This window comes from Panthera leo, chromosome B1 (assembly GCF_018350215.1).
Source record: "Panthera leo isolate Ple1 chromosome B1, P.leo_Ple1_pat1.1, whole genome shotgun sequence".
NCBI lineage: Eukaryota > Metazoa > Chordata > Mammalia > Carnivora > Felidae > Panthera > Panthera leo.
Window position 1 is genome coordinate 161,210,217 of NC_056682.1, and position 13,220 is coordinate 161,223,436.

General features: G+C 47.3%; 1 protein-coding gene across 1 annotated transcript in view; it reads right to left on the reverse strand.

Annotated features, from left to right (window-relative positions):
- The window catches only part of KIT (KIT proto-oncogene, receptor tyrosine kinase), an 86,579-nt gene extending 77,501 nt beyond the window's left edge, over nucleotides 1-9,078 (reverse strand). Inside the window, exon 1 of the mRNA XM_042936364.1 lies at nucleotides 8,939-9,078. Within this exon, the coding sequence (XP_042792298.1) occupies nucleotides 8,939-9,005 (67 nt within the window). The 5' untranslated portion in view covers nucleotides 9,006-9,078. The remainder of the gene's footprint in view (nucleotides 1-8,938) is intronic.
- Nucleotides 9,079-13,220: the final 4,142 nt, after the last annotated feature.

Genomic DNA, 13,220 nt, shown 5'->3' on the forward strand with positions numbered 1-13,220 from the left:
AATCGTATTACATTAGCACCCACCCCAGCCCTTATCTTCCCACAGCTCCTAGGCTCCTTAAACACAGGGATCACATCTCAGACATCATCACATATTTCGGCATGACAAGTGAAATGGTGTGATCAACGGGAAGCTGCTGAACTGCAATTTCATTTCTACCGCCTTCCCCTACCGGACGGCGGGCTGACCTGATACGTACATCGAGCCATGACCATGAAATGACCAAAGGGAAAGGACAGGTGGGAAGGGAAGTCCGGCTGGTGGGTAAACCACAGAGCCAACAATCCACCCCCGAGTAATCAAGGGAGAAGGACTCCCCTCGTCCTTACAGATCTCTCCGCCTACACGCAGCACCACTGGCTTTCTCTCGAAAGTATCCGTCAGTTGGGAGATCAAATAGCAATTTTCTTAGGTGAGGGTTAATTATGATCGATTCCAGTTTCTCTAGACCTCAAACTTCCTTTCGTTCCTCTTACTTTGGCGCTCGGCTAAAGTTACCTCGCCGCAAGATCCATCTGTGGCTAGATACCCCCAACCCCCAACAGATCAACAACCCGCTTTGAAGCTGCGAGCTCTTTATTGGCTATTTTCGGCATAGCCAAAACTGGTGAAGAGTGGTGGATCATGTTCGAGTCGAACCAGAATTTAGGGAAGACTCAACGCAAAGCCAAAGCAGTGAAGCAGGAAAAACGGCTATTTTATTCAGAAAAGATTCCAGGCAGGCCCGGAAAGGGGTCCTCAAACCAGCTGAGGTAAGCAGGGCCTGACCATTTCAAAATGACAATTATTTGGCTTTCCTCATATTTGCAGCCAAGACCCTATGACTAGCTCTGGTAATGCAATAAAGTATTTTCCAAACCTCAATCAAAGAATTTTCCCTAAAAAAAAAAAAACAAAAAAAAAACCCCAATTTCCTTCTGGGGCAATTTAAACTATTTTCATTGTGCCATTCTTCACTCACATATTACAAATATTTGAAGACTGTCATTCACTAAAACTTCTTCACCTTATCTTCTCTGGCCTAATAAATCCAATTTCTTTAAGTTGCCTTCAAAGGGCCAATTTCCCAAAGCTTTAATCAACTCTGTGTCCTCTTCTAAGCCCAAAATGTCCATTCTGTTCTCTGAGAAAACCAATAAACATCCTTTAAAAATGGCTTAATGCCGGGGCACCTGGGTGGCTCAGTCGGTTAAGCATCTTACACTTGATTTCGGCTTACGTCATGACCTCATGGTTCGTGGGTTCTAGCCCCGTATCTGGCTCCATGCTGAAGGTGGAAAGCCTGCTTGGGATTCTCTCTCTCTCCCCCTATCTGTCGCTTGTGCAATTGTTTCTCTCTCAAAAATAAACTTTTTGATAAAGGTGTAACCCAAAGAATGAAGACAGACTTATCCTCCTGCTATGTATTTCTTTTCACGAAAATTTACTTTTCATCATATGGCTGATACACAACGCACAATTCTTCATAATCCCCATATCCCACCATTGATATTACACAGCTAAGTTCTGTTGATTTTTGGGGTTTAGTTTTGCTCTCACATGGACCTGACCGCCCAAGAAGAATCTCATTTGTATCTACCATCATGTCTGGGAAATGGAGTTTCAAGTTCATGCAGCCTGTAAATAGTCAATAGACAAATACAACAGTGTCCAACATATTCCTCCCCGCAAACGGGATGCTCCTCCTCTGACTTTATTTCCATCAATTCCATGGTCCCACCAGTTCTCCCAGTCACCCACGCCTATAATAACTCCCGCTCCCCTTCGCCTCAACCTCATCAATGTCTGACACACCCAAGATGCCTATAAATTTGCCAAGTGAATTCAGTCGGCTACCTTTATCTTCTTCGTGTCTCGTTAAGTATTTTCCCTTCTTTCCAGAGCACGCACCCTAACACCCAGGCCCTCACCCCTTCACCCAGAGGCCATCTAAAGAGTCTGACTGTCCCTCTATCCAGCTCCCCTCCCCATCAGCACAAAGCTTAGCCATGACACGAACCATCCTGGAAGAGGCCCCTGAGAAACTCTCCTTGAGGTATTTGTACACCTGTGTTCATATCAGCATTATTCAGAACAGCCAGAAGGCAGAAGCAACCCAGTGTCCATTGGTGGATGAATGGAGAAACAAAATATGGCAGAAACTTATACATGTGCATATGCATATGCATACATACATACACATATACATACATTTCCCTCCTTAAGAAGGAAGGAAATTCTGACATATGTTACAACATGGATGAACCTTGACGACATTATGTTAAGTGAAATCAGCCAGTCACAAAGACAAATACCGAATGATTCCCTAGCGTAGTCAAATTCACAGATACAGAAGATAGAATGATGGCTGCCAGGGGCTGGGGGAGGGGATAACAGGGAGCTGGTGTTTCATGGGCGCAGGGTTTCAGTTTTGCAGGATGGAAAGTGGTCTGGGGATGGGGTTCCACAACAATGTGAATGTACTTAACGCGGCTGAACTGGACACCTAAAAATGATCCAGATAGTAAATATTAATGTGTGTCTTTTACGAAAGGGTAAACACACACACACACCTCCTTCAGTCTTCATTACCTACAAGCAAGGTGGCCCAAGTTTTCGGAGCAGGTTGGGGACTAGACGGCAAGGTGGAGCAAGCGGTCCTGGCCTAGTAAGCAAAGCCCAGAGAGCCACTACTGGCTCAGATCCACCTTGGCCCTGACCTCTAAGCTCTTTTCAGAATCTGGACCAAACGCAGCATTAAATATCCCCTCCCTACAGTGCTCCTTGTGGCGAATCAAAGAGGCCACCTTTCCAGCCTCTTCCCCTCCCTATCCCCTCCCCCCGGCAACCATCACACCAAGTGTAAGGACTGACAATCCTCAAATGAGATCTTAATGTCTTATCCCCTATTTCCACATCCCCCATTTTCCCAATCGAAGCCTCACCTACAGACACTCTACCCTCTAACGCGCAGAAATGAATCTCAAATATTATCTCCCACATGGACACTTTGAAAGATCGCTGATCGCTATCATCTGCCCACCAAGACATAAACGTCTCTCTTTTGAAATCCTGCCTGAGCACTTTGCACTTCTTTGGACACCAAATGCGATTCTGGTCAGACGCTGTGCTCTTACTCCATCCCTCCCCCACCTCTAGCCCACACCTACAGTCCCTGCAAGGACCAAGGCCTAGGGAATCATAGATCTTTGTTAAACGGAGTCTGACATGTTTATTGAGCATTTCTTATGTTCAACGCACCCTATAAGTGCTAGAGAAAGGGAGATATTAAACCCAGGAGCACCACTGTGTGTCCGGCCTGGGGCAACAGCCAAGTTCAGCAGGGTCCCTCACTCTTAGGGAAGGCAGTCACAGAAAAGCCGCTCACTCTTCAGGTGCTTTCAATGCTGCATCACACAGGGTTCATGGACCCTATGTGAGCTACCCTTACTTACTCACCTTGAGAAAATGGCCATTTTACAGAGCTTTCCCCTCCTAAGCTTGCGTCCAGAAATCTAATCTGTATCCACCGAAACGGGCTAAGAACAAGGCAAAACAAAGAACCAGGGAGGCAAGTAGGCATTGCTTACTAATGGTGGACTTAAAAAAACAAACAAAAACTAGACATTAAATGTATACATTTCATCTTTATACCATAAAAACTCCTCTACATAATCTGGTTTTAAACTATATCCAATTTTTTTTTTTTTCCTGAGAGACAAACCTGCAAGAGGAACAATAAAATCAGCCTAATAGTGAAGTCCCTGTGCTGTCCCCATCAAGGACACCATACTAGGCATGTTATGTGGGTGACCTCACTCACTCTCTTCGGGAGCCCATGCCATCATCTCTGAGTCACATAAAAAGAACTGAAGCTTATGGAGAAGTGAAGAGTCTCTTCCCAGATCACACGGCCAGCAAGGGGCCAAATGCGTAAAAACCCAGGTTGTCCCTTTCGAACCCCGAGCTCTTAACTCTGATGCCACCCGTGCTGGCTAACAATTTAGCTTCAAGTTTGCAAGCGTCAAAAACCTAGCTGTCAGAAAGATATGCACTGGAGATACCTAACAGTGTGTCGTAAGCAAAATGTTAAGGCTAAAGCATAAGGTGAATGGAAAAATCAGCAGATGTGAATGCTTTCATTGGAGAAATCCTCTGGGTTGTTTGTCTTTCTGGGAGAAAGGAGAAAAAAAAAAAAAAAGGCCAAGATCTGTTCAGTCCCTGGGTAGTGATTCCGAATTGTTAGGTCAAAAGCCATATAAAACTCAAAAATTAAAGTTTACTTCACATTAAAAGCTGTCACGTTAGTACTTACTGGTACCTACTTGCAAAGATTACAGAGAGAAACCGGCAAATTCTACATAGTCACAGAGGTTACTCGTTTATTAGGTGCCGTCCCATCCCAGACCCTGTGCCAAGCATCTGTACAAGAATCTCTTCCTAATCTTTAGGACAATCATATTAGAGTAGGCATTATTTCCATTTCTGGAATAACAATAATTCCTATTTTATAGATAATAATTATGACTGACATGTATTATGTTTGTACTAAAAGTGTGCCAGGCAGCACGATCCTAAAAATGTATTATGTAGAAGCACGTATACCGGCACAGAGAAGTTAAGTAATTTGCCAAAGTCACACAGCTGAAATGAGGATGAAAAAGTAAGTTCAGCAGGGCAGCCGACTGGCTCCAAGGTCCCAAATGTGTCAGCCATGGGGCCAGCAGACTAACACAAGGCTGTCTTCATTCCCCAGGCCTGTGCTCTGTCGGCTAGGTACCAGCATGGTCCCATCTGCACTCACTAGGGCCTAAGGCTAAATGCCTAAATGTCTAAGGGCAGTAGAGAGTGGTATTGCCTAGCGCCTCCTAAAGAGGACCAGTCCCTCAGTTCAAGAGAACAGAGAAATCGAGTTCTTGACATAAATTCTCCAGATTCTTAAGTATTGCCTTGATGTTTCCTTAATAAAGCATCACTTGGGGGTGGGGGGGTACCAAACAGGTTCATGGATTATCAGCTTGTAAGCTCTTACGTATTCAGAATCTGAGGTCAAAAGATGGGCTGTTTCATGTCCAAAATGTCCAAAACCAGAGGTACTACAGGCCAGGCTTACTCGGTCCCTTCACTTTCAACAAAGATTTACACTGGCTTTGCCCTGGATTCACACTTGTACCTCTGCTAACTCCCCAGTAGGCCCTCCTCACTCTGGATTTGCAGCCCCAGAAGCTCTCTATTCAGGTTACAGAAACTGCATATGAAATTTTGCGTCTTTAAGGTCCCTTCAAATGTCTTTCAATCCCTTGTTTTGAAAGCTAACACACAGGAATGCGGCAAAATAAAGCACTTCCCACGTCGCAGTCTGTCAACTGTTAAACTAAATTCATTCTGGATCATGCTGCTGTAGCCTTGACCACAGCCTTTCAGGGGTTCCCATCCTGCAAGGCCAGCTCCAAGAATTCCGCTCAGGGCACCGCAGCTCATTTCCTGGTGTCCTTCTTTAATCAGCTGGGGGAGACTTGAGGAAATGAGTCAAAATCCTAAGAGCAGCTTCTAGCAGCTGTCAACAACAGCAGCAAAACCCATCATCAAAACAACACCTGTACGCAAATGCTCTACAAGGGAGCCCACAAAAACACTTGGCCCATTTCTGACGATCTGTCTGGGTGGTAAATCTCTAAGGGGTAAACTGCCCTTCTATCTCATGGTGCCCATCCGGGGTGAATGACCAGTGGCGTTAACTCATTCCTGGGAGTTTTCGCTTTCACAGAGCATGCCCCAAGTATATGATGCGAAGGCCATTTTTATTTTTTGGAAAGGTGGATGGCAAAATATCTCAACTGACTTTTCCACCATCGTTTTAGAGACAGTTTATCTTCATTTCTGAGGGCTTCTGGAATGGCACATCTAACACATACAGCCCTCATGCCCAGGGTTGAGTGCCTGCATACCCCCCACACAAGCTACATTTAATGACTCCCCTTCCTGGTGAATACTTCCCTCAAATTGAGAACACTTTCACCCACACATCCTAAGAAAGGCAATTCTAGGTCTTTTTCTACCAACATTTGGAAGGTAATGACCTTGACCATCCTGTATTCCTAGAATCTCCAACGATACCTGGCATATAATATGTGCTCATCAAATAGTTTCCAATGAATCTCACAACTGATTCTGTTAAGGCATGTGAATGGTATACAGTTGGGCATATGGGGCTAATCTCAGGCTTTACCACTGACTATTTGGGTAACTGACTCATCCTCAGCCAGTTTCTCCGGCTATGAAATGGTAGGAATTGTAACAGCACTACCTCTAGGGCTTGTTGAGAGGACTAGAAACACCATGCAAAGGCCCCAGCATGGGCCTGGCCCAGTTTTGAATAAAGAACAACTATGTACAACAGACACATAAAGGGAAAGTTAAGGCATGTCAGAAAAATGTGTTGTAATAACACAGCATACATAATTTATCAAGTCATAAGAAAAAAATGTGTGGATGAGTGGGAAAGACGAGAATGGGGATGTGACTTTTCTGGGATCCCTTTCCAAGACCATCATGTTATTCCCAACAGGATCACATCCAAAATGTCCTGTGTCCAGCTTCTGGCTCTGACTCTGGCCTCACACCTGCAGGAACAAGGGGAAAGTATGATTCACTATTCCTTACAGGCTTATCTTGCTGGGCACAGGTGTTGTAAACACTGAGGGGAGCAGTGATGGGGGGTCCTACAGAGCCCGCACCTCCTTGATTGAATTCAAAGGGAAACCAGGCACACATGTGGATTGAAGAAGACTCAGGATAAACCACACCTCCCCGCTTCAGCGGGGGCAGGGGACCAGTAGGCTACTACCCCCGTGGTCCCTGTGACCAGAAAAGGCAGAGGAATTTCAGGGAGACAGAAAGGAATCGGGGAAGGAATTCAGAAAAATTGGAGTCTACACTCAGAACACTGGAAGAGGAGAATGTGGGACCCAAAGGGTCGTTCCTGATGCAGATGCTTCACTGTCCTCTTGAGGAAATTGGGATCTCCAGAATTGAAACGACCTGCCAAGGGCACACAGCTAATAAATGGCTGGAAAAGGAGAACCAGAAGGGCAGCACTAGGCTTTGTCACTATACCATACTGCCCCCCAGGAGCCAGACCTTTAAATTCCCTTTGCCAAAAATCTGTTCGAGGAAGCCGGATAATTAGGAGGAGGAAGGAAGCAACTGATTCTTTTAATTTTAAAAACGGGGAAACTATTCTGCCCTTGTCTTTCTAGTGCCCTATTCGGGTCCGCACGCATAACTGAAATTAAAAATGCCAAGGCACAAAGACGTCAGGACCAAATGTGTCATTTGAGCTTAGAGCGGTCAAATCCGCCACGGAATCTGGGCACTCACTTATAATCTCTCTCCCGCCCCCCCCCCCCCCCCCCCCCCCCCCGGGTCCAGATGCAAGGCTTCTCTTCCTCCACCGGAAAGCCCTCACAATGCCGTTCAAGCCCGTGAATGAAGAGGCTACACCTTGAGACTTCATGGGAAACTGACCGGTAGTTAATATAGTACCACAATAGTACAAAGCGATGCTTCCTTTTGTAGCCCGTGAATCCCAGTTCAGACTCACTTTCTGCCCACTGCATCAGCGAGGTAAGCCTTGAAGGTCTTTAAAAAATGACCTGGGAGAGAGCAGGGTTTCAGGGGTTACCTGGGCGATCTGCACTCGCTCGCGCACTAGCGACACCCAGAAAAAAAAAAAGGGAAGAAGGGGCAGGAATCGGAGGGCTTTCAGGAGCCTGCAAATCCTCCTCCTCCACCTTCAGACCTAAGTTCCCGCGCAGATAAAACCGGATTTTCACTACAGCTTTAGGATCCAAGTAAGATTTTGCAGAAAGTTCCACTCCATCTCCCACCCCCGCCCCAGGCGGCCCTTAAGTAGTGTAGCTATCACGTGGGAAGGGGTGTTGCAGATCTCAAAATTCCCAAAGAAAACGGGGACCCGCAATTACGGGTCGCAGACACCTATTCCAGAGGCTTGCAGAGGCCGGCCAGCCTGTCTGGGCATTCTGGCCAGACCCGGGAGGAGACCAGGTCGAAGACCTGAGCGTTCCAGCGCAAGGTCCCTGCCTCCTCTTGGTGCAGGCGGCAAACGCGGCCACCAGCCGCTCGGAGGCGCGTGGCAGGAAAGAAACGGCACCGCGGCGGAAAGGGGCGAGCCTTTGGCATGGGATTTACAAAAGCAAAAAGTCTGCAACCTAGCGGCTGCTTTCCACACGCCCAGCCCAAGTTGTCCCCGTAGCCGCCACCTCTAGGTTCGCGGGGTCCGGCTCCAGAGCCGCACACAGCGCGCTTCCCAGGCAAAATGCCTAACGGGAGGGCCCGAGGACACAGCGAGCAGAGGCGGCAGCGGGTCGGTCCCCAGCTCTGGGGCACAAAGAGCGCCCGCGGTTTGGAAAGCGGCAGCCACAGAGCAAAGAAAAGGCTCTCCAACTTTGCCCTCGGCGCGGCAGAGAACCTGCGGGCTGCTCCTCCAGTGCACCGGTCACACACGCGCAACTTTTAACAAAAGGAAGCAGTGGCCGCGCCTCGCACCGCGGAGATAACGCGCTGGGTGCGGACCCGGGACCCGCCCGCCTGTGCCCCCGCGCACCCCCGGCACAAAAGCAACCCCGAACTCGAACGCAGCCTGCGGCCGCACCTCACCCACTCTTGAGTCCCCTAGCTGCCCTCCTTCCCGGAAGACCCCCAGCTCAGCGCCCCCGCCACCAGCGGCAGGGGCTCCTTGCACAGGTGAGCGAGGCAGGGCGCAGGAGAGTCCTGGGGACGCCTCGAATCTTCCCGGAGGCTGAAAAACAAGGGCACCGGAGGGCCGTCAGCCACCTCTGCCGACGAACCCCTGCGGGTTCGAGCCCTGGGGGGCACAGGCTGCTCCGGGGCGGGGGGTGGGGGGGGCGCGGCCCCACTGTCCGCGGCGCTCTCCCACCTGTCTGGACGCGGAGCAGGAGGAGCAGGACGCAGAGAAAATCCCAGGCGCCGCGAGCGCCTCTCATCGCGGTGGCTGCGCTGGGATCGGAGGTCCGTTCCACGTTCCTGCTCTCGCCCAAGTGCACGGAGCGCGGCAAAGCCGAGCCCCCAGAGCCGCGAGCGCGGAGCAGCGGCCCCTCCTCCCAGCGCCCTCCCCCTGCGCGCCGGCCACGCCCCTTCTCCGCGCCCCTCCTTGCCTCCCCTCCTTCCCTCCCTCCTGGGTCTCGCTCCCTCCTGGCGGCGTCTGGCTTCTGCTCTTTCGACGTGCTAATCCCCGGGGGCTGAGCCGGCGGGGAGGAGGAGGGCACGCTGGCCCTCGCCGCCAGTTCCTGACCCCGGAGCCCCTTCATCTCTCCACCTCTCCTGCTCCCCTGTGATGTGGTCTGGCGATCAGAGGCGGTTCCCGGACGAGGGAGGTGCTGCCCGAGCGCTTTGTGAAGCCCGGCACCCAGTGCACATTAGGGCACGAGCCCGCCACCTGGCAGGTGCTCCCCAGACAATAAAGGTCCAACGCAAGGCCCTCGAGCACGCTCCCGAGGGAAGAGAAGGGACGCCGCTGGTGGCGGAGGTGGTGCGGAAACCCACCGGAATTGGGGCGCGGGGATTACGAATTAGGCCCCCACATTCTCCATTTCTGTTAATCGAGTGGCCCAAGAGAGGCGCCTGGCACCATGGTAAAATGCTGAGCCGGACTGTAGGTAATTCTTTATGCTCAGTTCCTCCACCTGCTCTTAACCGTAATAACACAATTGGTTTCTATTGGTCGGCGTGGTCTCCGCCAAAGAAGCTCCTGCTGAGACTTTCCTGGAGAACCGGGCTTGGCATTCGAGTGGGGAAGAGAGCCTAGTGAAGTTTGCTCTGGGAGCTCGAGTTTTTTAAAAACCCATTTGCGCCAGAATCGTTGTGCGAAGCCCTCTGGGAACGTACCCACCCCCACCCCCTGTAAGGTTTCTCTTCCCCTGTATCAGGGAACAGTTACGGGGGGGGGGGAGGGGGGGGGGAGGCGGTAGGGTCTCGGCCGTCCTCTTAGCTGCCCTAGCCTGTACCAGGAGCAAAATTATAGGAAAATTATTCTCTTAAAACAGGTTCCACTCCCTGGGAAGTGCTTTATCCAAGGTAACAACAGTATCTGTATAGGGTTTTATAGTTATTCCTTACTCTGAATATTATTTCATGCTCACAACAGCAGCTTTGTGCGGTAGGTAGAGCCTAATGTGTATTATTTGAGTTTTAAAAGTGGCCCAAGATAGCACAGCAAATAGAGGGGAGAGCCAGTCATTTTAAGACTGACTCCAGGTATGATGACCTTTCCCTATGCATTCTAATAAACCACTAAAACACTTTACCAGAGAGCTTAAGAGTGGAAAATAAATAGGAGGAGCCCATCAGAAAAAGCAGTGGAATAATATAGATACACCTCGACTCTTCTCTAAAATTGCATTCAAAATTTATAATTAATCAGCTCCGACACTCCGCTTTATTTAATATTGAAAGCTCCCCTGTTTAACATTGACCTATTAGGACCTGAGTTAGTTTTTTAAATTATTTTTAAAGCCGGTCACTTAGATCAATACGTATGATTGCCTCTCCTTAAATTTATGTATTCATTCAACAAGCATTTAAGTATCTACTCCAGGGACTGGGAGTACCATTGCTAATAGACAGATATGGGCCCTGCCACAATCCTTATGGTCAAGTGGGAACCCCCACCCAAATGTCCTAGGAAATGTGTCAAGTCATATAGCTATGGGAAAACTGAAATTCAAAGGTCTCTGTGCTCTGGGCCATCAGACTGACCATGTCTTTTTCTTAGGATGACAGAGATAAAAGCTACCACTCAGAGCAATCATAAGTTTCTGGGATCTTGATTTATTTCTAAAATCCATTTTGTAGTAAGGAAAAAAGTCACTGTGAGTTAAAATATCAACATTATGCCTGGGAGAAAATTTACAATTTTCTTCTTCAATCAACTGATATTGGAGAAGATAACAAGTCTTCAGGAGAGTGGGTGAAAAGACACCATATTGCAATTTAATTCTAGGCAGGAAACTTCTTTAAAAAAAAAAAAAAAAGGCAGAATAGAGAATTCCATAATGCTGGACTGTCAGTCATGTTTACCATCCAACAAATAAATATCTGCTGAGCACCTTGGTAGGCACAAGACCTACAAAAATCATAAAGACGAAGTCCTTGCCTAGGCGGATTCACAGTCTGAGAGGGTAAGCAGATACCCAAAAAGATATTCTAATATTTACTAACAGGATTTGTGTTCAACCAATACACGTCAAGTTGGCCACGCTGGTTGAGAGAATATTGAAATCCTTCTGTACTGATTGGAAAAAAAGCCACTCCCCTAAACACCTAAGTGCCCCTTCATTCCAGTTCCTTTCTTGAGATACCCCCAAATCTCCTCAGATCCAGCAACTAAAGCCTTAATGTCGGGCATAGTAAAGAGCCTCCATCCCTGTGCCTCCAGGGTTACTAGCTATTTTTAGTAATACCTCATGGCAGCTATGTACTAAAAGGAGGCACATAGAAGGTGCTCTAAGTGATGTGCTATGGGAATAAACTGTATTTCTTAGATCATGTCCAGTAGAAACACAGCAATGGAAACGTTTTACATTGTCAGGTAGGATACATAGGACCGATTCTGTACTCTTTTTTTGTGACAGCCCTGGAGCCTCTTATAAATTATACTTTACATATTTTATTGTTTTCATAACTGTATTAGTGAGGACTCTGGATTGCAACCTGTAGAAACCCAACTCGAACTGACCTAAGCAAAAAACAAAGAAACCTAAACCTTAATGGTTCTTATAACTGCAAAGTCCAGTGACAATAGCATCTTAGACTTTGCTAGAGTCAAGAATTCAGAGTCATCAACTTGAAGGTGGTGTGGAGTATGTGCGTGTGTGTGCATACACATGCATTTTCCTCCGTATCCATCCTTCAGCAGTACTTTCCGTGCACTCAGACCTACAGCTTATTATTTCCAGTGTGAGCAGAGCTTCTCTGCCCCCATGAAACCCTCCTATGAAAGGTCTGCCCCGATTTAAGTCACATGCCGATCTGGAACCAGTTGCTGAGGCCTGACCAATAGAATATGATGATTGGCCAGGTCTGGATCACATGCCCATCCCTGGAGCCAGGGGTTGGAAGTGGATTTCATCCACATTATGAGGTCTAAGAATGAAGAAGGATGTGTCCCCAAAGAAAAACTGAGCTATTCTCACGGGAAAAAGTACTAACACTGCACAAATAGAACAAAAGATGTTTATTATAGTCACACAGTCAAAATCTCTAACTTGAAAATTTTTATATTTCTGATTGTAAAAGTAAAGATGTCTATCCTAGAAAATTTAGGAAATACCAGTGGTGCCTGAGTGGCTCAGTCGGTTGAGCATCCGGCTCAGGTCATGATCTCATGGTTTGTGGGTTCGAGCCCTGCGTCGGGCTCTGAGCTGACGGCTCAGAGCCTGGAGCCTGCTGCGGATTCTGTGTCTCCTTCTCTCTCTCTCTGCCCCTCCCCTTCTCATGCTCTGTCTCTGTCTCTCAAAAATAAGTAAACATTAAAAATTTTTTTTTAAGGGGCGCCTGGGTGGCTCAGTCAGTTAAGCGTCAGACTTCGGCTCAAGTCATGATCTCACGGTCCGTGAGTTCGAGCCCCATGTCAGGCTCTGTGCTGACAGCTCACAGCCTGGAGCCTGCTTCAGATTCTGTGTCTCCCTCTCTCTCTGACCCTCCACCATTCATGCTCTGTCTCTCTCTGTCTCAAAAATAAATAAACATTAAAAAAAATTAGTTAAAAAAAATTTTTTTTAAAAGAAAATTTAGGAAATACAAAAGACCATAAAAAACAAAAATCACCCGATATATAATTACTGAAGAGTTCATTTTGGTATGTTTCCTTTAAGTCTTTTTTCTCTGTTCTTTATAAAATGTTTTTCCTTTATGCAATTTAAGATTTTACAATGTTTGTTAGTTTTCTATCCATCTTTTTTACTAATCATACCATAAGCATTGTCCCAGATGATTAAAAATTCTTTGGAAACAGTGTATAATGGCAGTATAATTTTAATTGTATTATCTACCACAATTCTGGGTGTTTCATTATGTCTCTTTTTTCCATTTTTGTTTCTATCACAAATAGATTACTTGGCAATGAGCATCTTGATAAATAAAGCTTTTCTGCCTCTGACTATTTCGGAGGGACTCCTAGATGTGGAATTGCTACCCATGGG